The 26,990-nt window shown below is 33.1% G+C and overlaps 1 protein-coding gene across 9 annotated transcripts in view; it reads right to left on the reverse strand.

The window, feature by feature from the left end:
- LOC112045305 (microtubule-actin cross-linking factor 1) overlaps nt 1–26,990 on the reverse strand; it is a 301,412-nt gene that overhangs the window by 171,150 nt on the left and 103,272 nt on the right. For 4 of the 9 annotated variants that reach the window (XM_052884654.1, XM_052884658.1, XM_052884572.1 and 1 more), the window contains exons 1-2: nt 19,968–20,105; nt 926–1,706 (exon numbers count right to left, since the gene is read on the reverse strand). The exons of 1 other annotated variant lie outside the window; for it this stretch is intronic. In XM_052884654.1, coding sequence (XP_052740614.1) covers nt 926–1,106 — 181 coding nt within the window. In that variant the 5' untranslated portion in view covers nt 1,107–1,706; nt 19,968–20,105. Of the gene's footprint in view, nt 1–925; nt 1,707–19,875; nt 19,895–19,923; nt 20,106–26,990 lie in introns of those variants that run through there. 4 more of the 9 variants (XM_052884580.1, XM_052884564.1, XM_052884642.1 and 1 more) reach the window with 4 other exon arrangements.

Here is a 26,990-nt window from a genome sequence, read left to right on the forward strand (position 1 = left end):
TAAAAGTAGTCTCCTAAACACATAATTACATTATTGAACCTTTTAAAAAACTTATAACCGCTATAACCAATAAACGTGTCTGCGCTAATAAAAGTAACCAAGTCATTGAACCTCTTTTACACGGAAGTCTCCGAACAAAAAAAAAAACGGTTTTCGTTATCATCCACAACAAAACGTTATATCTATCGACTTATCTATATTATACGTGTTCTTATCGGAGCCTTTCACAGTGCGTGATGAAATTCCGTTGTCTAAATAATATCTACACCTTTTTGATAAAACATTAAATAATTTTACAATGTAAGTTAATAACGCTAATATTTTCTTCTCAAGTAAAACTAGAGTTAATTTCGTATTCGACATAAAGTATTTTGAAACCTTCCAAGCTACATTATTTTGGAGAACGCATCGTCACATAATAATCGTACCATTAGGTAAAATCACGCTCAAACGTTATCTTGCCAAGTATCACCACAAAAAAAGTCAAACCCTAATAAAAGTAAAATGATGTAAGTATTAATAAAGTATGTAATTTAGAAATAAACACGTGCTTTTAGTTTTTGTACAACTGGTTTGACCTTTAAGATTCCTTTATAAACCATTTTTATGAAACGCAATAATTTTTTGTCCAAACGATTAAAACACAAAAATAAATAATAATCTACAAATCAAACGCCAGATTAAATATTAAGAAGCAACATTTTTTTCTTGCAACCGGTTCAAAAACATCCAAGTTAAATACCATCTGATTAGTAACACCAAAACACTCCGTCAACAATATTACGCAATCAAATATTACAAACGGTAATGTTATTCAATCAGTGCAACAACAGTGTATTTAAACAAACAAACAAGTCACACGCATTCTCTATATCCCGTCACCACGAACCTGACTGTTGAATAAAGAAGTCCCAACAAGTTGTACCTTTAAACTTAGTCAAATTCTCCTCGTATACTTGGTCGTGGCTGTCCTTATGGTGCGGCTCCCCGCGGTGTCGCTTCGGCTGATGGGGCCCGTCGTAGTACGAGCCACCGTTCACTCCATCCTGCATCGCCTCTTGCGGATCAAAGCCGAGGCGCTCCTTGTAGTACGATTGTGTCGACATATTGAAACACTCACTTCATAGCACCAATTTCATTTATAGTACACTGTTTTAACGCTTTGTTGTTTAAATTGTCCTCAGTTAAGGGGTCAGCGGTTAATTCTTTAATTTGGATATTGTTAATCGTTCCGCCGCGGTGCGGTCGCGAGTTGTTGTGAAGGAATCCGCCAAAATCCCTCCACAATGGGACCGAGAACTGTCGAGGTCAGTTTTAAACGATCCACCACAGTTTTATTGAAGCCGATGTCATCCAGTCGGCTCCACAAAAGGAAAGTTGCTGAGACCCCTTGACACACACTTTTTGCTCTTGACACAATTTTTTTTTTCACTTAATTTATAGCGATTACTCACAACTCCTTTACCGTTTCACTTATAATTACAAAAGCTTGTTAAATGTTAATATGGCAACGTTATTGGTTAGGCGTTAGTTATGTATGGAATGTTCGGTTACTTTCTTCTTTTCAATTTCGAATGTTTTATAATTTTAAAATTTTAAATTCGTTTTTCGTTTCGGTCCACCGTTTCTCCTGACTCATCCGACTGTGTCTTTGTTTTCACATGGGGTTTCGTGTACACTTGCGTAAATAGCGAAACTATGGAAACCTGCAGAGACAAAACACTGTTTACATCACTGTTTACGGATCATTATTTGAAGGTCTCTAATTACCTCACTAATAATGCGTCATGTTTTTAACGTTTTCTGAGTAACATCGTTAACTATGCCTGTAACTATAGAGGTTTAATGTAATTCGTGATATTTCAACTTTAATATTACCCAACTTAAACAATGCCTAAATATATGCCACAAACGATGCAAGTATGATAAATATTGGAGATTTATATAGCAAATTCAGCTATGTAAGAATGTAATGAATTCTAAAATAAGTTTCAAATAAGCAAAAACGAAAATTGAAACTCACGACAAATGGTACCTACAAATAAAAATACAAAACATATGATAAAATTAAAACCAGCCATACGAGTTCTAAGCTACCTGTGTGTAAGGTTTGTTCCACTTAGTAAGTCTGAAATAAACGCGGCAGAATGCGACACGGTTCAAGGACATCTGCGGACGAGGATCTTATGACTTTGGACTTCGGTAGTCAATCTTAATGAAAATTTTATTGACATACTTGTAGTAGTCTTCTTTGAATTTTTAACCCACTATTACTATTACGCAAAAGTTTGTATGGATGGCGATGTGTAGTGACTCTTTCACGCAAAAACCAACTATTGAATGGTGGACAGATTAGACCCTGGATCTCGTGAGATTAATGAATTCTGAATTTACGCGGGCGTAATCTCGGGCGTCAGCTAGAATATTATAATACATTAAATATGATACTTCATAATGCACTAACGAGAGAAATCATGAGCTGTACAAATATTTCATATTGCACTCTGTTTAACTTTAATTTTTGTGGCTAAAGATAATTTATAAAGGCCCACGAATAAAACTAGGAGGTTGAACTATCTAAACAAAATATGACAGCGATTTCAAATGCGTGGAAGAAAAAGTTTATCGCCAACTTAAAATAGTATTTTTATACGTTTAATCCTCTAGGGACCTTTTGAGAGACACCCGAAAGGTCATTCGGCGGTTAAACTTTAATTAAAATTAAATGTTGATTACATTTAGCCCGATGATATTTTGTTCACTTATTCTCTTGATTGCTAAACTGGTACTCATTATACCCTGTTTTTTTTTTTCATAAAAATATATATAGATGTTAAGTTAATTAAACTAATTAAGATGAAATACCATTGAGGCGGTATTGTGAATGAGCGACACTATCGAGAAACAAGTTGTAGGTGTTTTCAATGACATCATTAATAATTACGTAGTTTAAATTATAATAATGCTCGTATCTATGTAAGTACGATAATTAACTCTTTAAGTAAATGAATCCATACACTAATACCTATTGAGGTATTAGTTATTAGCGAAATGATTATCCAATTAAGTAATATGTTCTAAATGGCTATCCTAATTCCGAAAGGTAAAATTCGGATACTTCTTTTTCGAATTATTTTTTAACCGACTTCAAAAAAGTTGTTTGTTACTTACCTCATAACTTTGTCATATACCACTTAACCAATTTTGAAAATTCTTTTTTTGTTTGAAAGAGTAGGTATAATTCCAGATTGGTACATTGGTGGTAATTATCATGAAAATCGGTAATTTTCTTAAAATCAAAATAACTGAAATACGTTTTTATGTAAAAAGGTTATTCTTTAACGATCTGTTTTCGTTTGAAATTACTTATCAAATAAATCCTAAACGAAAGTTTATTTCAAATAGGCTTACAATAAATACTTTGTTTTAGTGCGTCTACCGAGAAAAGCCGGTAGTCTGTAGTTGCATTTACAAAGTACTACTTATTATGAAAATGAATGTACTTCAATTCTTTCATAAACTTATGCATATCACACATTGATATTGAGAAAGACGAATATATTTTTTTTCTGTATATCAGAAATTTCTAAAAGTTTTCTGAATATCAGAAATTTCTTTCGCGAACTTGACTAAGATTTTTTGTACTTTTCGCAGGTGATACACAAAAAAAATGTACAAATAACAAATAGATGTAAAGAAACCGGTTTTTTCAGCAACTTATAGATAGCTACACATATAAACATAGAGATGGGTCGATCAATTTATTAGAAAATTGCCGGTCAAACAACAATCGCTGATTGAAAAATTGTTCACAATTTCGGTGACCGTTATATTTACAATTTCGCCAAGTGTAGAAACTTATACATTTTTAATGCAGACGTGTCTAGTATTATCAGACGAGGCGCGGCCATATTAAACGTTAATAGATTCGACCGAGTAAAATATGAAGTTTCTCATATTATATAGAACTAGCGGACGCCCGGGACTTTTTCCGCGTAAAAATCGATATAAACTTTCAACCCCTATTTCATCCCCTCACAGGTCGAAATTTCTAAATCGCTAGAACAAATGTTTAATTATGTCTTATCAAGTGCTTAAATATAAAGTTTCATGGTTTTATCTTTTAAAATTAAGAAATCCCATACAAACTTTCAACCCTTCTTCATCCCTTTTTTCGTCATAAATGGTAGCCTATGTCCTTTCTCAGGGTTAAAGATTGTCTATGCCAAATTTCATCAAAATCGGTTGAGAGGTTTAAGGGGGAAAACGTAACAGACAGACAGAGTTACTTTTGCATTTATAATATAGTAGGTATTCTTTAATTTTTTATTCGTTGCAATTTTCGTTGAAGGCTTTGCAAAATATTAAATTTTCTTGCAATAAAAATTTTAAAACATTAAAAGAATAAGTAACGCTGGAAATTTACCGATGACGTAGTTAGGTACACCATTTATAAATGGATCTGGATGAAATTAGGCAAACAGATAAGTAATAGTCTAAACACTTGTGCTACTTTTTATCTCAATCTTCACGAGAGAGTAAGACTACACCCAGTGGCGTGCAGAGGGTTGCCGATCAGGGTATGCACTAGAAATAATATTAAGCAAACTGGAAAATAAGCACAAAGACAACTCTGAGGGTATGCAGTACTTTAATGCATGTATGAAGTGCACGCCACTGACCAACAAGTCAAGTGAAGAACAATCTCATCAGGCAGGTGCCTAGTTTAGTTATTACGTATTTCAACATGGGAACCGACAGATACTTAAACTGTATTTAAAACATCCATTTCGACAACAGAACAATGCACCGACACACAGCCAGACACCATCAACCAAAGTTTGACCTTAAGAAACGATTTGTTGGTCGTGTCTGTAAGCGAGTGCATAGCCGGTAGCGTTTCAAGTGTCGCAAACGCTTCGAAAAATAAAAAAAAATTATGGGAATGATATTTGCTATCGACAGGTAACGTGATCAAGATCAGTCATTCCCATACATTTTTCTAATTTTCGATGCGTTTGCGATCGTAGAAAGAGAATCGTCGAGCCACTTGGCTACAGGGGCTTTCTTTTTTTGATGACATCATTGGCAGTTAACTAGTAACATTGAAACGATTGACGAGTACTATCCAGCATTATAACACACTAGCCGGACGCCCTGCGGTTTTACACGCGTAGTTCCCGTTCCCGTGAGGTTACGGAGATACAATATAGCCTATGATACTCACAAATAACGTGGCTTTACAGTGGTAAACTTTTAAAATAGGTCAAGTAGAAGCACTAACTTTACCTATTTATAATATTAGTAATAGAAGTACACCTGTAAAGTTCAGTCTATGACTCAAAAAATAAAATAATAATAAAAATTTAATTTCTATGCCTCGCGGTTTTACTCAAGTTCTAGGAGGGGTAGATAATGTACCATTGGAATATAATCGTCATAATATATTACCGTGTAAAATTTCATCCAGATAATTTAGCAATTCTGGCGCAATTAAGAAACAGACACCCATCTGTTAGCTATTCAAATATTTTCATTATTTTAGCTAGTTCAATATACGAGTAGAAATCTTCGAACTTCGTCCAAATTAATTATCCTACCCTTAACTTTATACATCTTTATAACGCTTACAAAGTGGCCACATATGTTACCATTGTATGGTCATTCCCACGACGTGATTATATTTTTTTGGGCGAAGGTCACACGACCTTGGCTGATTTTGAATGTCCGAAGGGGAATTCGCAAAAAGCAGTCAGAGTTTAATTCTTTTATTGTTGGAAAACTCGTTTCAATTCCCTTTTGTGTTATCTTATAAGGGTCTACACATTGTCAGAAGTTTTATTACAAACTACAGCTTTTACTTGCCGGGTTATGCACCGATGCACTTCAGTAAATGAAATCTGCTTTAAAATTGCATGTTGCGACCATTAGCTTAATGAGCAAAGGCCTAGAGAGTCTAGTGGAGTAGTGACGAGTTTTGGGCTATTACTCGTAGGTAATATCAATCGTTTAGTTACAAATAACCTGGACCGACATTACGATAATGGAGATATAGTCTGGCCTCTAAGTCCCAAATTACCAATGACATTGAAAAATATTGCTTGACCGAAGTGATCAACTGATTTGTACTTCATCAACCTTTGAGACGGTATGTTTAGGTAATTATACGCAAAGAATTCTATATACTTACTTGATTTGTTTGTAGATATGAGCACTTTTCAGTTGTGTGCGATTTAAAAAAATTAAATATCACGTGTCTCAAACGGTGAAGGAAAACATCGTGAGGAAACCTGCATACCAGAGAATTTTCTCAATTCTCTGCGTGTGTGAAGTCTGCCAATCCGCATTGGACCAGCGTGTTGGACTATTGGCCTAACCCGTCTCTCTGAGAGGAGACTCGTGCTCAGCAGTCAGCCGAATATGGGTTGTTGAATAGATATGGACACAATTACAAGCTTAAAAGCGAACCGTCAGCGAAATAATCATATCTCTGTATCTACTTCTATTTTAACGACATAGTTACCACGTATTATTCCTCAAACAGTGGCACATAGTGTTTGTATTGTATACATAATACGTTAGCTGACCCACTGGTTTATGTACTTCAAACATATGAGCCGTTTATATAAACATTAATGAGCCAACAGCAATGTGCTGCTCTCGAATTCAATAACAAGCAGAAGCTACTTTGCAATTTCCAGTCGTTGTCTTTGGCGTGGAGTTTACTTTTTTTTGGAAAAAGAGTGAAATAATGAATAATGAATAATGAAAATTTAGAAAATTATCTTAAAATCACTACTAGTAGATTGTATTTGTATTGAGTAGGTACTTAATCGGTTCTTAACCAAGAAGATAAGAAATGAGCTAAAAAAAGGGCACAAGCATATAGTGGATCACAGGAAAACAATTAATAAGTAAAAGTTAAATTGCTCATTAGCCACATGAGTAGGTTAGATTGCCTAATTGGCAATTAATCAAAAAAATAACAGAAGATTATTCTAAATCAAGTTTTCGTTTTTGTTTAACTCTCACTGTCATCGTTAGGGGGCGTTCATAAATTACGTGAGATGTTTTAGGGGGGGAGGGGGTCGAGTCAAATCTCATCTAATCTTACGTTGGAGTGAGGGGGGGTCTCGGCAAATATTACGTAATTTTTTTTCTGAATGAAACAAAAAAAAATATACTATTTTGGTCAATTTAATCCAGATTGTACATGCTTAAGATTTAATCTTAAGCGTAATCGTAATACGATTAAGATCATTTCCTAATTCGTTCTAAAAAAATAAGTTCATTTATACCTCGACGTTATACATTTACTGACTGTCCAATCACCATCCCTCATGAAAAAAAATGTAAAAGATATATATTTCGAAGTACAAAAAAAATGTATTTTAAATATATTTAAAATCTATAAAAAAATATATAAAATATGTATAATAAATATATTTTTAATAACTAATTTTTGGCCGGTTTTCCATGGACAGAATTAGAATAGATATTCTTTTTTAAACCACAGTACTTACGATTTAAGTATTCTATTGTTAAATTTTCATTATACTTATAATTAAACTCTCAGCAATATTGATTACTAGTCTTAACTAGTCGTAAATAAAAACACGAAGCAAATTTTCTTTTCTTTTTACAATAATAATCTAACACATTTACGTAAGAAACCCACATTTTGAAAAATTTCACGTGAGATTGGGGGATGGGGGGAGGGGGTTGAAAAAAATCTCACGACATCTCACCAAGGGGGGGGAGGGTCAGAAATTTCGAAAAAACACCTCACGTAATTTATGAACGCCCCCTTACCAGCATCAACTATTTTACGCGTAGCAGGTACTGCAGATATTGTGTGTTTATTTATTTACATGCATCTGCGAAAGTACGAGTATGTTTGCTAACTATCATCTTTTTTCTTTGAATATCTTAAAACAGTCTTACTTATTATAAAGAGATAAAGTTTGTGGGGGTAGAGTAGTGTAATATTATAGTGTTAATCTCTGAATCTACAGAACCCATTTTCAAAATACTTTTACCATTAGAAAGCCACATTATTAGTCAGTGTCATAGGCTATATTTTATCCCCGTATTCTCACGGGAACAGGAACTATGCAGGTGAATCTGCGGGGCGTTGACTAGTTAATATTGGTCTATTGTCTAGGCTCTAGTTTTTTTTAGTTTAAGGTAAATTAAAGTAATTGTTTAAAATATTATTAGTTATTAATGAATACTTCAACTTAACTATATATTCATGTAACTCTATGTTAACTATATTGTAAATGAACTAGAGAAATTAAGAAGCCGATTCCGATCAAAGATTTATAATTACAGCACAGGGCAACGTCCTCATCTTAACTATTACTCATATGACAGACAAAAACAGTCGGTCGGTAGTGTTTGACCAATTCAATTCAATATAATATAATAGGTATGCAGTAATACGATATTTTATGTTTTCAGTTGAGTGAAGATACAAGATAAGATTCACACAAATATATGCGGTTGCTATAGCTTCTTATAAAAATAATGATTAAATACTTTGTCTAATATTATATTCGTCTGTTAAGATTTGAGAAACCTATCGGCCGATCAACGACATAACTCATGAAGAGAAATAGACAAAATGTCGATTAATGGAGGCGGAGTAGTCAAAGTCCCATCTCTATCGTTCCAACGCAAAGACAAAGATAACAATATTTCGGGTATTGGTTGTCACTTTTTAACTTCAAAAAAAGGGGAGGTTCTCAATTCGACGCATATGTCTTTTTTTAAATGTTTGTTACATCATAACTTCGTCATTTATTTAAAAAAAATAATATTTTCTTTAAAAGAGTATAATACTTCCAGATTGGTCTCATTTTATTTTCATGAAAATCGGTTTATTAATTTAGTCTTTGAAAATAAATTATCTTTTCACGACATTATTGGTCGCATGTTAGACCTACTAAAGATAGCATTCAGTTCTTGGCGACCGCGACCGGATCGCAGGTCCCACTGCTTAGTATGAATTTATATGCACTAAACAAACAAAGCCCGAGACCGCATCGCGCGACCGGCTTTGTTTAGCTCCATGTAAAAACATACTAAGCAAGTGGGTCGCGCGACTCAGTCGCCGTCTCAAGTCGCGGTCGCCAAGAACGGAATGCTACCGTAATATGTACAATGTACATCAAATAATATAGAGAATTCATTTACATACTTTGATTATAACAACACCAACAATATGAACCTAAAGTCAAACACTAACAGAGTTATTACTCCATGGCGCCTTGTATAATATTGACATTTCTTTTGTTTGAGCGTCTGACATTTGACCTCTATGAACCTGAGCCTTGCTCGGCTTATTTACTCAGGTTATTTAACTCAAAAGCTGTACCAAGAAATGAAAGGTGACCTGTCGAGCAATCTCACGAAAGTAGGTATATTATTAATCACCTCTGGTATAGAGGAGAGGAGTTTTTCACTTATTATGGTAGTAAAATGAGTTTTTTAGCGAACGAGTTTTTTGGGAACTTTAATGTTTTAGCTACTAACAAAACTAATATTTAAATCTACATTAATACTAGCAAGGTTCCCCTGAGTAGTTGCCATTCCCAAAATGAGGTGATAAAAAATAGTCTATGACATTCGCCAATAACGTAGCTATTACATTGGTAAAATAATTTTTAAAATCAGTCATACATATATTACTCTCTACAACCGAAACCATAGTAGTAGATTTTTAGCTAATAAAATTTCAATTTTATGTACAACTAGCAGACGTCCGCGACTTCATCTGTTCTAAGACCTCCTTAATCCGGCCCTCTTGCAAAATCCGTTCTTAGTTGACATCTACTAACTGTAAATAACCTGCCTGCCAAATTTCACATTTGTACGTCAAGTGGTATTCCAGATTTCGTTATGAATGAACCTTTCGCATTTATTATTAAGATTACTAGAATTGTAAATTAAACTACAACAAGTTACCATTTAAATCTATACTAATATTACAAAGCTGAAGAGTTTGTTTGATTGTACGCGCTAATCTCTGAAACTACTGGTCCGATTTGAAAAATTCTTTCAGTGTTATATAGCCCATTTATCGAGGAATCTATAGGCTACATTTTATCCCCGTATTTCTACGGGAACGGGAACCACGCGGGTGAAACCGCGGGCGTCTACTAGCATTGTTATTAAACTTGAAACAAAAAGCGGATGTTATTAAGAGCAAGAGATTAAATAAGACTCAATTTCAAGCTACATCTTTAATTTGTAACAATTGAAAACAATAAAGAAAATATCGTGCGAATGATTTCAATTTCTCAGGACAGATGGGCCATTGTGGACCAAGACGCAGAAGCTTGGCTGTATGAACCGTAATCCTATTTATTTGACCATTGACCGGGGATACCGTTACATGACACGCTGTGAAATCTCTCAGTGCCCTACAATATTTAGGCTTGACTTATCTAAAAATAAACATTGAAAAAAAATGGGAATCGTATAAAGTGGACAGTTAACGAGACAAACACCTACCATGAAAAAATTACACGTGGTTTTTCAGCCTTTACAAAAAAAATACATTACTTTTTGACTTACCCATTTTCATTTATCATAATTTTTCTATTAAAAAATAACAAACAATATCCAGTCCGATTTTCTACAACAGTTAATTTTAACTTGAAAATTGGATATTTCAATTAAAATCCTTGAATCTTCCATAACTCAGAAATTACTAAATTTCGTACAGCATGTTATATGACTAAATTAGTAGCGAATGTGCTCTACATTAAGACCTTGTAAGAATTGTGTCTTGTTACCTGTCACCCTGTATTAACGGTTAACGAAGTTCAAATCGTTTCGAGATTATTAAGTACCTACTCGTACCTACATACTTCTTTAAATAACTCGCGACTTTGTTAAATTCGTACAATAGGTTTAACAAAGCCGATTTTATGTTTTTCACAAGTATCTTTGTATGGTATTTATCTGTTTCTAAATAATAAATACTTAAAACCTTGAAACGAGTACACAACTCTTTTGTTAGTTAAATAAGTATTTTCTTACTGAATTTGAGTTAAGCTGACGAGGAAGTTATAATTTATGTTAACATGTATTTTTTGTTACAATATGACGTGTTATATGTTGTATAGAGCTTAAGTTAGCTCTTGACTTAAGACTTGAAGTTTTTACAAAAATATAATTCTGCGTTCAAAAATAAATAATATTATTAAATAAGAGAAACAAATAGTAACTAACTAAGGTACGATGTTATTTTTCACTTTAGCCATCTTTGAAGTCGGTTAAATTTTTTGTTAAAATTTTGATTTAAACACAAAATTATGTACTGAACTGATTTTTGCAAAAAATAAATGGGACTAATCTGGAAGTATACCTACCTTCCAACAACAAAAATAAATAAGTTACGAGATAACAAACATTTGAAAAAAAAACACGTCTAATTAAAAACCTCATATTTTTGAAGCCGAATTAAAAAAAAAACTGGTTGTTTCAGCTATCCAAAGTTTTGAATATGGTACAGGAAGCAAATAAATGGCAACCGATGCAAAGCACGCCAAGCATTCACCACGACCGGTTCTTAACGGGATAACCACGCAGAATTATCTAAGTACGCACAGACCGACGAATAGACAATTTGACATGGTGAATTGAAATACGACGTTCGTATGGTGACAGCTTTCTTGTACTCCGTTTCATTAACAATCTTTTAGTGTTGAATTGCTAAATTAAATACATAGTACTTGTAGATTCAACTTACAGGATTTTAGATTGCATCGTCACTTACCATCAGGTGAGATTGTAGACAAGGGCTAACTTGTAAAGAATAAAAAAAGATAATAACATCGTACTTACGTCCTTTCTATTTTTACAAATCGGTTCGGTATGATCGGTTTGAAGGCGGTGCTATGCCAAATATGCTCTTAAAGTTCATTTTGTTTTTGTAACACCACCGTTAAACTGATCCATAGAAAGGGCATTGGATGTTATTTTTCGCTTTATCTAGTGGTTCGTTGAAATAGGTTAAATTTTTTTGTTAAAAAGGTTTTATTTTTATGTTTTTAGTGAGTCCTAGCATAGTGACCGTAAACGCCACAGTATGGGCAATTTCGTTTATTTATTTCAGTTATTTTGATTTTAAAACAAAATTACTAAACCGATTTTCGTGAAAATTAAATGGGACCGATCTGGAAGTTACTCTTTCAACCAAAAAAAAATAATTTTCAAAATTTGTTAATAAATAACGAAGTCGGTTTTAAAATAGTTTTAAGGAAAATGCTCTGTTATTTTCAACCAACTATGTTGTTTTAATCAAGTCACTCCAAAGGTCGCAATTAAACTATCTACACACGAATACATAAAATTTTAATCCATGCGGTTTACTGCTGGAAAAAATGAGAGATCAATCCGAATAGCGAATGCGTGTAACGGAACACCATAACCCATCAAGCGTTTTCGATATTCGTTTCGGCTCCAATTTCTATACGTAACATTTTTTTTAATTTCACGGGCTAAATATTTTTATACATCAACGACACGTACGTTGAAGTATACCTACACAATACGTACTAACTTCACATTTACGGCAGGCGTCCACAGATCCGCATCGTACGTATCGGACGCATTGCATCAAACGGATTTTAGTATTACTTGTATAGAAAGTCATAAAAGTGCGATAACAGATCCACATCGTACGGATTGCATCGGATTTTTTCTACCATAAAATTAAAAATCCATTTGATGCGACGCGTTCGGTACGTACGATGCGGATCAGTGGACGCCTACCACACCGCATAAGGACACAACCTAAAACTGCATAATAATAAAAATTGTTTCGAGGTGAAAAGAATTTTGCTATATACTATATTTCAGATAAACGGTCTTAATTCACCAAAATCATCGAGGGATCTTCACTGCCTTAATTTATTTGGTTTAATATTAGCACAGAACTATGTCATTAGGGAAAACCAATCATGTTTTCACAAGTATTGATTATACTCGTACATATCATGTACTGTACTGTAATCGAGTATCTAACAGAGTTAAAATCCACTAAATGCTGATTTACAATCTTATAAAATTGAATTCATGTTATAATAACAATCAAAAATTTTCTTCCCAAGAGTCTTGTACAAGTCGATTAGACCTTTTAATTTCGATAATGATTTGACTTACCTATGTTTATTTAACCAATTAGGATTTGTTAACACCACCTAACGGTAATAATGTAATGCTATTGTAACGTCAAGTAAAATGATATAGCCCCTATTCGATAAAAAAGTTCATTGTACAACTTTGTTTACATTTTGTGGTTGACAATGTTGCAAGGCTTCTTCGTTTGTTTCAACGTAACTTTCGAACTAAAGACAACACTTTTATAGTTGTTATTGGTATAAATTACAATTCAAAGTACAAGGTAAAAATAATAAATAAGAGCCACAAGCAAGTGCATATTATCTACAAGCTACCCGAAAGTTAACTCAACTAAGTACTTAGACCAATCCAAATAAAATTTTATTTCGTATTAAGACAAATTAATAATTAAATTGATCAATTAATTTTTTTATAAATTTTTAATAATGTTTTGTATTTTATACTAATATTGTTAAAAATTTTAAAAAAAAAGAAGTAATAAATAAATGGGAGAAAAAAAAAATAATCAAAAAAAAAATCATTTTCTATTTTAGTAAATTTAGCTTGCCATATTGACCTAAACCAAATTGATGTTCAACGAAGTACTAGTTATAAGTACTGCTGCAAATGGATTTTTAGTTAATTTAATTTGTACTGGCGATTTTCGCTGTTACTATTGAGAAAATAAGCAATGAAAATGTTGAAAATGTATAGGTCATAAGTTCTATTCGGTGAAAGTAATACACAACATAGAAAGGTAACGAAGAAGCATGTGCAATTGCAATAACTCGCATTCTATTACAACTGTAAAATTTACATCAACAGCATTTAGAGGCTAGAAACTAGCCTTACTCCAGTGTTAACGTTCCAGCCCCATACTGGGCAAGAGCCAATTAAGTGTATGGTTCTATAACCGCCACACCTCTTACAGGTTTGCTAAATCACTATCTGCTGATAGTGATCAAACACAAACCTGACACCGATAATAATCGAAAGCCATACCTATATTCATGGAAAACTTGAGAAAACATACCTCTATATAAGTGTCTTATAGACAATAATGAAGCAGCTAAAGGAACAATAGATATTATTGCAGCTGTAATTATACAACTAGGATCTAATATAAACTACCCTCCATAAAATGTGTGTATATTATTGATTTTAGACTTTAGAAAACTCGCTATAGCCGTTGGCCATTATATTCCTCATAAAGAAAGATCTGTTGTATTTATAAAAAAAATCATTATTAAGATACGAGTACAAGGTTAACATAAATGGATTTCTGAGAAATGTATTTAAGAGGAATTCACGAAGGAAGCTTTTTATCTTTTTACGACTCCTCAGCTAAGTTCAATTACGCCTTTCACCTCAAGTATCTGTAGATCACCATTGCCGACTTAAGGCCTCCAGCAATGAAAGTACTAATATAAACACCGGTATTGATGTCACGCTGTTTAGTATTATCAAGTGTTGCTCCCATTTCTGGTCGGACTATTTATGTTTCGTAGTTATTTACGCTGACTCTTTGTTTTCTATTTTCGTTATTTTAAACTGTCCTAGTAAAGATACATTAATTTCTTAAATATCTAAGTTTAAATTTACATTGTAATGTAAAAATTAAAAAGCTTTTTGAAATCTAGGGCTAGGGCTTCCATATTTGTATTGGCATCAGATATATCCGGTAAATCTCATAAACTACCAATATCATAATTATAATTTCTAGTATTCTTATGATCTTCTGATGAATGACTCTGTTCTGATGAATTATGTATCATATCTTAATAGTCTATTAATATGGGCATTAACTTTAATAAGATAATAATGTTTGTATAATAATGTATTCAAATAACATATAACATTGTGTGAATATGTCTCTGATCGTATGTTACGTCTTCACTCTTAAACCGAAGAATAAGCTTTGGCGATTTTTAATAGAGATATGAGACTTCTTGAGAAAACAAGCTAATTATTGACGCAAAATAAAAGTTCAATGGAGTGGCATGGAATAAAAGTTCCTTGTGTAGTTAAATTATAAGACATAATGTAAGCTTGGACAACATTATTGTTTTCATAATGACAAACGTTTAACATTAATCTCTAATAATAATAATTACCAGTTAGATTAATGTATTACGATATTAGTTATTCATTTACGATTACTTAATGCACGTCTAATCAAAATATGAGTAATTGCTAAATTTAATATTAAATGTATAATACGTATTTGTTATCCTATCTTTATGCATAAATTTAGAACGTTTATTGAGACATTAGGCTCAGTGATAGTCTATAACGACTATGTTTAATTAATTATACTCGTAGTATTTTACTACTAACTATGGCTTTGGTAGATTGTTATTGTAAGTGTTTGCAACTTTATAGTTCCATCAATTGATTTATAGTAGTCGTTATTTGTAAACAATGAATTAACAGAGCATGTTTATCTTAATCTTTATGACCACTTGCGAAACATATCCAAAAAATATTTTATTTAGTTTAAGATATTTTGCCCTTTTTGGTAACCAGTAGTTATTCAGTTATTTCGCTATCACTTTTTGGTTTAGCAGTACCTACCTTTATTAACAACAAACAAAATGTCACATTTTAGACCACTGATATAAGATGTAGCTTAAGTCCTTTATGTTCTGTGTTTTAAACCACTTATTTAATAACGCCAGTTACAATAAGTAACTGGTTATTACAGAATATTCCACAAAGCTTAATATGGTATTACAAGATAAAAGTTACGGATTGACAAACATTTTAAGCAATGACATAAATGAAATCTCTGAATGAATGGCAACCTTGCGGGGAGCGTATTTATGGGTCATAAAAAATAACCATTTTCGTCAATACCCATACGTTTATGCTACGTGGGATTTAAAATATCCGGTTAAGGAAATCAACGAAATTATATTATGTACTCATACTTATTACTCATTCGTTTCGCTGTTTTTTAGTTTCCATAATTTTAAACAGTTTTCATAAAGAACTCTGCATACATAATCTGGGTAGGAATTGAATAAACTGGCTATTAAAATATCGACATTGGGTAAATAAAATTATTAAGAATATAATATACTAGCGGACGCCCGCGACTTCGTCCGCGTAAATTTCGATGTCAACTTTACTACTACCCCTACCCCTACCCTACCCTATCACTACCCTACCCTACCCCTATATCTACCCTACCCCTACCCCTACCCTACCCCAAACCTACCCCTACCTTACCTACACCCTACCCCCATCCTACCCCTACTCTCCCCGTACCCTATCCCTTTCCTACCCCTATCCCACCCGTACCCCTATCTCACGCCTATCCTACCCCTACCCTACCATTTCCCTATCCTACCCGTACCTCTACTCTACCACTACCCTACCTCTACCCCTACCCTACCACTACCCTAAACCCGGCCCTATACCTACCCTACCCCTACTCTACCCCTATGCTTCCCTACCCGTACCCTACCCTACCCTATAATTTCTCTATCATACTCCTACCCTTAGCAAAATCGGTCCAGTCCTTCGAGAGTGGTGGTATGACCAAGAGAAATAGAGACTTCTATGCTAATAATATAAAGAGGTAAAGTTCGTGTGGTTGTAGGAGGTAATCTCTGGATCTACTGGACCGATTTGGAAAATTGTTTTACCAATAGAAAGCTACGTTATTTGCGAGTGTCATAGGCTATGTTTGATCCGCATATTCACACGGGAACGGGAACTACATAAATGAAAGCGCCGGGCGTCATATAGCGGAATGTCTGCGTCTTTTAGAAATTTTGTATTATCTCCGAAACTATTTAACTAATTAACATACTGTAAAGGGCAAATCTTATCTCCATAATATCCTTGTGATTATTAAATAATTTATTTTAATAAGGATTAAAGTTTAGTTGTATAAATAATGACTTAAACCTACGTATATAAAATTAATAATTTTTAAAACACAAAAGGTACTATATCTGCTAATATATAGAAGATAGATATGTGGTGTCGCGGACTTTTATGTAGAACTTTTAAAGATACATAAAGTCTCCATACACAATAGTTAAGGCAGCGCATGCGAATAAGTCTGTTTAAGAGTATTATCAGTCCGACCTGTATGACAAAAACTGTGATAATTCGGCTAATATATATGATACCAATATAAAATATAGCCTATAGCACTCCCCGATAATGTAGCATTCTACTGGTGAAAGAATTTTTAAAATCGGACCAGTAGTTCCGAAGATTACCTCATTTAAAAAATGTGACAAACTTACAAACTTACAAACTTTACCTCTTTATAATATTAGTATAGAAGTATAGATATAGATTTATTAAATAATAATATAATTAACTTGCAAAATGCTTTCGTATAATACCGGAACGCGCAGATTGTAAGATAGGAACGGTTTTGTCATTTATTAGAAAAAAGTTACAGCAAAAAATTTAGCAAAAAGTTAAGTACGTATCCTTTTTTCTGATAGTTTCCTTGGTGAGGGCCACAGAAATTCCGCATCAAGTCATCGAACACAACATTTTTTTATTGTTGTGTTCCTACATCTAATTTTAATAAAAACCTCGTGTTACAGTGATTGTGATGGTATTTCTCCAAACCTCCACTGTTTTGGTATATGTCCAATAAGTATTGGTCGTTTGAAATTAGATCATGAAGTGTTTTTTTCCCTCCTACCCCCGCCCGCAAATTTTTAACCGCGATTTTAGTAAGACATTTTTTATGACCGAACAACGTTTACTGAGTCAGTCTATACTAATAGTGTAAAGGGGTAAAGATAGTGGTGTTGTAGGGGGTAATCTCTGGATCTACAAAACTCATTTGGAAAATTATTTTACCACTACAAAGCAACGTTATTTGTGAATGTGAAGTCTGCCAATCCGCATTGGGCCAGCGTGGTGGACTAAGGCCTAACCCCACTCATTCTGAGAAGAGGCTCGTGCTCAGCAGCGAGCCGAATATTGTATTGTATATAGGGTTGTTAGTGATGAGATAGTTTCTCAGGCATCAATAAAAACCTAAAATGAACCTATTATCGCAGGTAGCAAAAATGCTTAACTTTAAGCTGAGTTTGTTAACCGAGATCGTACATAATTAAAAAAATAGTTAATACGACAAGACCGAATTTCCTACCAAGTCACAGGTGTCCGTTAGCTAATCCGTTAATGTATAGTTAATTGCAATAAAGTCTAAAATGGTGTGACATGAATGCACGTGAAATTGTTATGACGTTATCAGTGAGTCACAAAACTAGCTATTTTGATGTTTATACCTATTGTATTGAAGTGAAGCATGCAGTATGCTATAGCCTGAAGTAGGTACTTTATTAACTATAGATATTAAACGTAAAAGAAAAAGTAGTAAGTCTAGAATTTATCTAACTTATACATTGATATTGTATAAAGAAGTATAATTAACTATCTGACAGACGCACAGCCCAAATTGGGTACAAATTTGTAAATGGGTTCCTTGTACCTTGTAACGGGTTTCATTTATTGATATTGATTTCAATTTCGTATTAGGCTAGCTAAATTGGACCCTTAAGGATAAATTGGGAAAAATAGTTAGAGGGGCGGATAAAGATTCAAGCGAAAAAATTTTCGTCTTTATTGACGTGGATGAAATCAAGGACGTAAGTAATATGTACAAAAATCAAGACAGTCTAATAAATAGTTCAAAAAGAATATAAAGTTCTACACCTATCGATCTTTCTGTATAGAACTTTATTGAGATAAAGAAACTCAAGCTATTATTAAACAAAATAGATCGTAATATAACAGTTGCTATAACAGTGATAATAAAGTTAGCGAGCTGCTCAATATAGTCATAATGATTACCTTCCGCTGTGGCCTTTATTATCCTTGGATAAGTATATAATTACGACATTAATCTGTATGCAATTGACAGTATAATTTTATTAATTTACAGCGAACAATATCAAATGTAGTTTTATTCCGACAACGTGATTGTGTTTTGAAAATATTTGAACAACCAGAATCATCTTAAGGACCAGATAAAAGCCTATATCTACAGATTGTAAATTGTTATCTAGTGGGTAATCATATGTGGTGACGGTTTATGCAATATTAAATTTACTCGCACGATTCAATATGTTTTTAAAATTTGCATGTTTCTTACCAACCATGATCGAATGTACCAACTTATTTACCTCTTGTAAATCATCAATGTCTATTATGTCACATCTATAAATACACTCAAACGTGCGAAATACTTTACTATTTATATTATAGTCGTTATTTCCTTCTTATAAATAGTGCTAATTAGATTACGAAAAACATAACTTCTTAGCTAATATCTACCAGTATAGTAGTACCAGTTCAGTAAGTATCTATAAAAGAACTACTTACTCGTAATGGTAATTTGTGTGAAATGTGAAAAGTGGAAGAGAATAGCGCAACTAATTTTGTTAAAACATAATAACATTGCCGAACGACTAGCGTTTCGTTGATGTCTTTAGTTAACCCCGATCCCGTCTGGAACGTTGACCGTAACCTACATACCTACTATTATTTACATTTTAGATTCCAATATTGTTGAAGTTTGTAACTGTACAATCTGACACTATAAAAAATTACATTTCCTCAAAATAATGGTAATCTTTATAAAATATTGCATCGTTTGTGGCATCAATTTGAGCCGCATTCGAATTAGCAGCTTGGAAGAAAAACAAATGACCGCTAACACGATATTATTACTTGAAAAAAAAAAGGTGTCGAAAATACCCAAAACCTCATCCTTCTTTCATGGCATAATCTACAGAAATCTCAGACCTCCGGAAAACGTTAAAAACACACACACATCACTAGTCACGTACGGTTTATTTTTAATTAAATGCACGGAATTTCGTTAACAAAATGGCGGGCGATCGTACCGCGACGCCGTGCTTCGGCCAACTGACTGACTGGGACGAGAAATGTCAAACTGGCTTGAACTGCTATCTGTGTGTGCCTTTGTGTATACGCGTGCTTGTGTGTTTCGCGATAGAGGCTTCAATGGATAAAGGTGATCATGGCTGTAGGTGACTCAATAGCCAGTAGGTGGAAAAAGTGTTTACTTTTAAGCTCCGCAACAGAATCTAGTCGAAGAAGTCTACATAACCGTACAGTTTAAATGTAAACTTAATATTAAATAACCTTGGATGTTAAAATCAATTTGTGTTTAAATGTTAGGGAACTTAACATACAAGTTTCAAGGAAATGTCTAAAATACTGAAGCAGAAGAAGGGGTTACTACAAGAAAAGAATATTCTTCAGTAACAAATTAGAGACTACGAGAGTTGCGTACTACACACATATGCGATACTAAAAACCCTTAATAAAAAAAAAAACAAAGACAAAAGTTTTCATAATTTAGATTTTAACAATGCTTATTTATTTTTATATTAATTTCGAAAAGTAGTAATAGATATCAAAGAAACATAAAAGAAAAAAAAATAAAAAGTTATAAAAAAGAATCCTAATGACCACCAAGGTCAGCATGTAAATATATATGTTATTTTCCTTGACAGTTTAATCCTGGAAAGATATACAACTAGGTCAGGTTCTGAATAACATTTTTCCTCTACCACTAACTTACTTATTACTGGCATATGACCATGAGTGATGTCATTGAATTACGAAGAAGGCAGATGTTTTTCAAGAAATTGAATCAGAATATTCTCCAGCCCAAGTTTAACCAAGGTTGACTCAGAAGACGTTATATCGTAATAGTTCAAATAAATGATAGTACCTAAATGAGATCAAGCAATGAAATATTTATCATTATTGTTATTTATTAAATCATCATAACTGTTTTTACCAATACAGACATTTGATTGATCATTTGATTTTTTTCTATGATTTGCACCACTTTCTTAAGAAAATTTCGAATGGTTGTTCAATTTTGATAAATTGATCTACAGTCAGAATTGTCTCGTGGTAGTCTTCCACCAAGTCTTCCACGGGATAAAGTAAGACTTTAAACTTTGTAATATAATTATGTACTTTCGTTTAATTTTATAAGCAAAAACTGACGTCTGCTGCAGCAACCAGTTTACGCAGCTAAGATTTTCTCTTTATGGGGTTACTCGTCAACAGTTTGTCGTACAGACTTAAAACTTTGCATAAGCAAAATATTTTGATATGAAATTTTCTCCTTTTTACACAATAAAAATAACATTAAATATTATTTAGTTTATTTTACTTATTTTTGGCTGATTACCTCCAACCCTGTCACTACTCTTTTTTATTCACGAGAATATAATGCCTTAGTTTAATAAGTCGTAACGAATGTAGAAACTTATTTTAAATGCATTGAATGATAATATTATTATAATATTTAAATCATATCTACATCAATCATTAATAACAATAAACATAATGCTATAAATAACATAGACTAAGTTTTGTCCATTTTATTATAATTATCAAGTTATTCTAACAATATCTAATTGGAAATAGTTAGAATAACTTGATTATAACTTGCAAATGCACCAGTTAACCTCGTCACTTGAAGATTTTTTTCAATAATAATGTAAAAATAGAATACAATACTTATATGGCCGACCCTTGCAATACTAGGTATGGTATTGCTGCGTGACCCAGAATTTAAATCCAATGATAATGTTTTATATGGTGATTTTAATCTCTAGTACATAAATTTAATACTATGAGATATAGTCACAGACTTGACAAATAACGTGCTGCAAATATATATTTTAAATAAAATGTTTCTAAATACAATGTTCTAACCTATTTTAGTTCTTAGCTCAAAACATCCGAATCCCTTGGCTGTCCAGTTAACTATATCACAGGCGAATCGTTGCTTGAATAGACGGCAAATTCTTGATTGAAAGCCACATAATGACACATATATGGAGCTTCTGGAATATGAATATGGGAAACATTGCTTCTAACTGCCAATTTTCTTACAACTCCTTTGCTCATAGTTTGTCGACTGATTGCATGAGAACAACAGAACAAAAAAAAATGTCTAAGACTATGAAATTTACCTCTTTACTACTTTCTCAAAAACACTTTCTTATAAAAGTCAATTTGTACTCGTATCCAGGATAAATTTGCCAATGATAGATATAAAAAATGCCAAAACGAAATAATTTCTGATATACCACCCTACTATTTCAAATCACCTAAAAATATTTAAAAAATGGCAAAAATCCCAAGATCATTAAGACAAAAGTCAAACAGGTCATCTATTGGGTGACCAGTGATTATATAAAAACAAATTGATCCAATACTTGAACAAGTAATGATCAATATTATTAACGTAAATATTTTCTCACTGAAGCTTCTTTTAGCATAATTTAATATTAATGAGCACGCAGACTTGTAGGTAGTAATTAGTAAGAAAAAATTTATGCGCCAGCGTTGCAACCTTACTGATTATAGTTAGCGTTAGTCTTCCTACACACATAGCGTAGGCTAGAAAAGGCAATGTGTCTGTATTGGTATCATCGTAATTACAATGTATATAGCCACAGTCTATCTAGGTAACACTTAGGAGACCTAGCACGCACACGTATTAGAAAACCTAGCTTCGGATATCTTAACTCTTATCAGATCTTCTGAATTGTTTAGCATATAACTATGTTTGTATTCTTGTCTGAATACGCTAGTATTACAACTACCACAGTATGTTTACTTTTGAACCTGCGCTATGTATTCATGTAACAGTTTTATCCATTATGAGTAGGTATCCAATAACATTGAATGTCAAGTAAATTTTATTGAAAGTGTTAGACTACTTTCGAAAACATTCGAGGTTTTAAACATTGTTTTCATTCATAAATTTGTACTTATTACGTTCATAAAATATTCACAATTGCCACTATCAAAAGAAATAATTGTGTTAAAGAACAAAATCATAGACTGACATCAAAAAGCGTCACTGACGTTATGCACTTTACATTTATTAGAATCTAGAAACTTTTTGTTATTGATAGTTTTCACACTTTGTTCAAACTCTGGTTTAATTTCAATTCTAGAGCCTTCAGTCTTCACAAAAGTAAATGTCATTTACAAATCCGTCTTGCATCTTGAAGGTTTAATGATTTCCTCTTAGGTAAATATCCTTTGTGATCTAATTGATATTCAAAGACATAATGCAAACTACAACCTAAAGCAAACAGGTTACGCAAAGAATCGATGGATTAATAGCCTGAATGATTAGTACCACAGACCTACGCGTCTTAGTCACTATGTCGATTACTGGCTTAGTCAGTGTTTCAACATCAGAAATGGGACGAAAATTGAATAACAGGTTTTGCTTGGCTGTAACAAACAAGTAACTCGTGTTACTAGCTATAATTCAAAGAATTACTAACTAAATTTATTAATACTAATAATTTGAGGCAAATGAATCAGTCACAAACTCTAATATAATGAGTGACGATTTTTATTTTACAATCTACGTAATTAATTATATGGACAATGTTTCTCTGTTTTGTCTACATTGCTTACTTGTACCAAATGAAATAGTCAAATAGTATTTACAACTAGATCAGAAATTCTAGTTTTGTATACTTACTTATGAATCAAGAACCAAATTTTAGATAAATGAACTAGTATACCAAAATATCTCTTCATTTATTTATAATATAGAGACTATCTACACTAATGTTAAGTAAGTCTGTCTGTTAAGTTTTCAACACATCAAATACCGAAACATGTTGGTATAGAGATGAATAGAAAGAACACTATGCTATTTTTTGTTGCGTAAATATCAAAAGAAGGGCGAAGTCATGAACGTCTGCAAGTAAAATCTTATAGTTGTCAAAGTATTGATGACTTTCGAACGAGCAGTTCCATCGCTCGTAGGTGTACATGGAAACATGTAAAGGGTTCATATATGGCGATGTGTGATGACTGCTCGTATTGTCTTATATGTAAGTGGGCGACAAATGTGATCATGTGTCTTGGAAGTCCAAAATCCTTGTCACAATATTGTTTTTTTTTAACACACCTCACAGTCGTCTGAGGAATTCTTAGTGTCATGATATACGAGTAAGCAACTGCTATAATGGTTCTATTGTAAAAGTCAAAAGTAAAAAATAGTGCAAGTGCATTTATAAATACCAATACATCAGTCTAAGAAGCGCACAATCTCAGTAATACTCGTCTAATGAATAAACTAATTACTAATAACTAAAAAGTGTCTTAAATAGCAATTTACTTAAACGCTTTTTTATCGTTAATGTAAATAATCATTTATACTATAAAATGTTTTTTTATAAGCCTCCGTTTAACATACTACGTCAATCGCTGTGTAATAGGAGGGAAAAAAGAGCAGAAATAAAAAACCTATTTGACAAAGACGTGATTCTTCTGAATACCGCATTGGGAAAAGAAAACAAAATGGATGTAATGACGAAACAAGCAAACAACTAGCATGTGCTTCGTTGGCGATGTATGATTTAATTTCAATCATCATAACCTTTGGTGTATTCGTTGCCATTTTAGACAATGCTTGGATAACATAAAATTGAAAATTTTGAAAAACCCTCGGTCATGAAATTAATAATTACACTCTCGATCATATCATATCGATCATCAATAATCTCTTTCAGTGCGCTTTCATTTAAGACCTCACTCGGGTATATTTGCCAGTGACACTTAGTTATTCTTCCCCACTTTAACCCCCCAGAACTTTTAAACGGCTCAATCGATTTTCATCAAACATGTCAAATTCAAAATTCATTTATTTCAAGTAGGCTCAGTTTACAAGCACTTTTGATACGTCAGTTGACTATTTGTAAAGCCACCGGTTCGAAAGGCTGGTTCTGCTGAGAAGAAACCGTCAAGAAAAATCATACAATATTATACATATTTACAATTGATGACAACATTACAATTTCTTATAGTTTTACTTTCTGTGTGAAGGTGGAAGCTGATCCAATGGCCTCCAAGCATCTTTATCATTGAGGAACTCATCAAAGGTGTAGTAACCTCGACTAAGTAAATGTTTTTTTGTTTAAAGCTGTGCATTGGCAGGTCCATCCATGTCTAAGAACACTCGCACGTAAATCACCTTTCATACAAAACAAATAAATTCGTTCATCTGTTCCGGAGCTATGGTGCCACAGACTGACAGACAGACAGACACGTCAAATTTATAACACCCCTTTTTTCGCATCGAGGTTTAAAAACAAACTGTTTTTAAATTATTACAACGAAAGCGTCGATAACACTAAACTAAACGTTTCAATGGTTACGCAATTCCTTGAGATTAATTCAGTACTAAACAGTGTAGGCTTGCTTATGCTAATGCAATTGATTTATATTGAGATAGAGTCAGATTTGCTGAGCACCTAACTACCTAGGTACAGAAAATGTAAAGTTATTCACGCGCTGTTGACACTAGATCTCGTTCGGTGAGTAGTGTTTTCGAAATGTTTAATAAATGAAAGTTAACTATCGACCCATTGCGTGGGAAACACGGAAATCAAGCACGAGGTAATTGGATATAGCCAATATAAAAATAAACTTACGTTAGAAAATTTGTACAAAATAAACTATGCGACTATATTTTATGAAAGAGGGTCACTACACATCCATGTACTTTTAGACCTGTGTCTAACTATAATTATTCTAATGGTAAGCGTCCACAGACCCGCATCGTACGTATCGGACGCATCGCATCAAACGGATTGTAGTATTCTTGGTATAGAAAGTCATACAAGTGCGTCCACTGATACGCATCAAACGGATTTTATCTATCTTAAAATTAAAAATCCATTTGATGCGATACGTACGATACGGATATGTGAACGCTTAAGATTAAACACCATCAGAGTGTTTCATTACCTAATGAAAAGTATTTGGTACTAATGTGCGCAGAAGCAATTCGCAATTCTTATATTCCATAGAACCACATCGTCCTCTAAACGTAGGCACTATATTTCTTCACAATTTTATCACGCTTGGCACAGGAAATACGGACTTCATTATGTTTGTTAATCAACTTGCGTCAACTTAGGTCGACATTAGTATAATATACTAACTCTAGCATATTACGAGTATACTAATGTCGACAAACATAAGGATTATGAGCTAAGGGATCTAGAGAGATATGATACTTATGAGTTTCTTAGATGAGTGAAGTTTAAAGTATCTCCAATTACAAATATTATATTTTAGAGAACCTTTCTAACGAAGTTAAAAGATACATCTCGAAATATATTTTAAAAGTTACATTAATTATACTGAAAATAGCGTAAAGTACAAAGGTGATCAATTTGCTAGTTTCATGCACATATACAGACAAAGCAATACTAATAATAGCGAGCAAGACAGACGGACCGTAATCAATAAATAAATAGGCTAAACATGTGATAACTAAGACAGTGACAGAAGAGAGACAGTGAACTGAAAATTTTATACTAGTAAAAAAATATATATCACGTATAATTTGATAGAATAAAAATATTATTAAAGTCGCACCATCATCAAAGAAAAAATATCCAATATAGATATTTTTAAATCGTATAAAACAGATAATTATAGTTTCATACAGACATTGTTAAAAAATTTCTTCTAAGCAATGCACAAAAATATCAAAAAAACTGTAACTTTTTAAATCTTAGGTTTAAACCTAAAACGTTGGACTGTACAATACAGTTATCATTGTGAAAATTACTAATTTAATCTCATAATATAGTACATATTCGCAACGCATACCTAAGTCAATCTAAGACAGTGAAGAGGAGACACTATTATACTCGACACATCTGGGTCATCCACGAAAACGCCGTAACCCCTTATGGGTCTGGGGAGTCTCAGGTCAGGGCGGTAGCTCTTTGTAGATGTATCCAGCTCCGCCTGCAACGACTGACGGGGGCTTG

This window comes from Bicyclus anynana, chromosome 2 (genome assembly GCF_947172395.1).
Source record: "Bicyclus anynana chromosome 2, ilBicAnyn1.1, whole genome shotgun sequence".
NCBI lineage: Eukaryota > Metazoa > Arthropoda > Insecta > Lepidoptera > Nymphalidae > Bicyclus > Bicyclus anynana.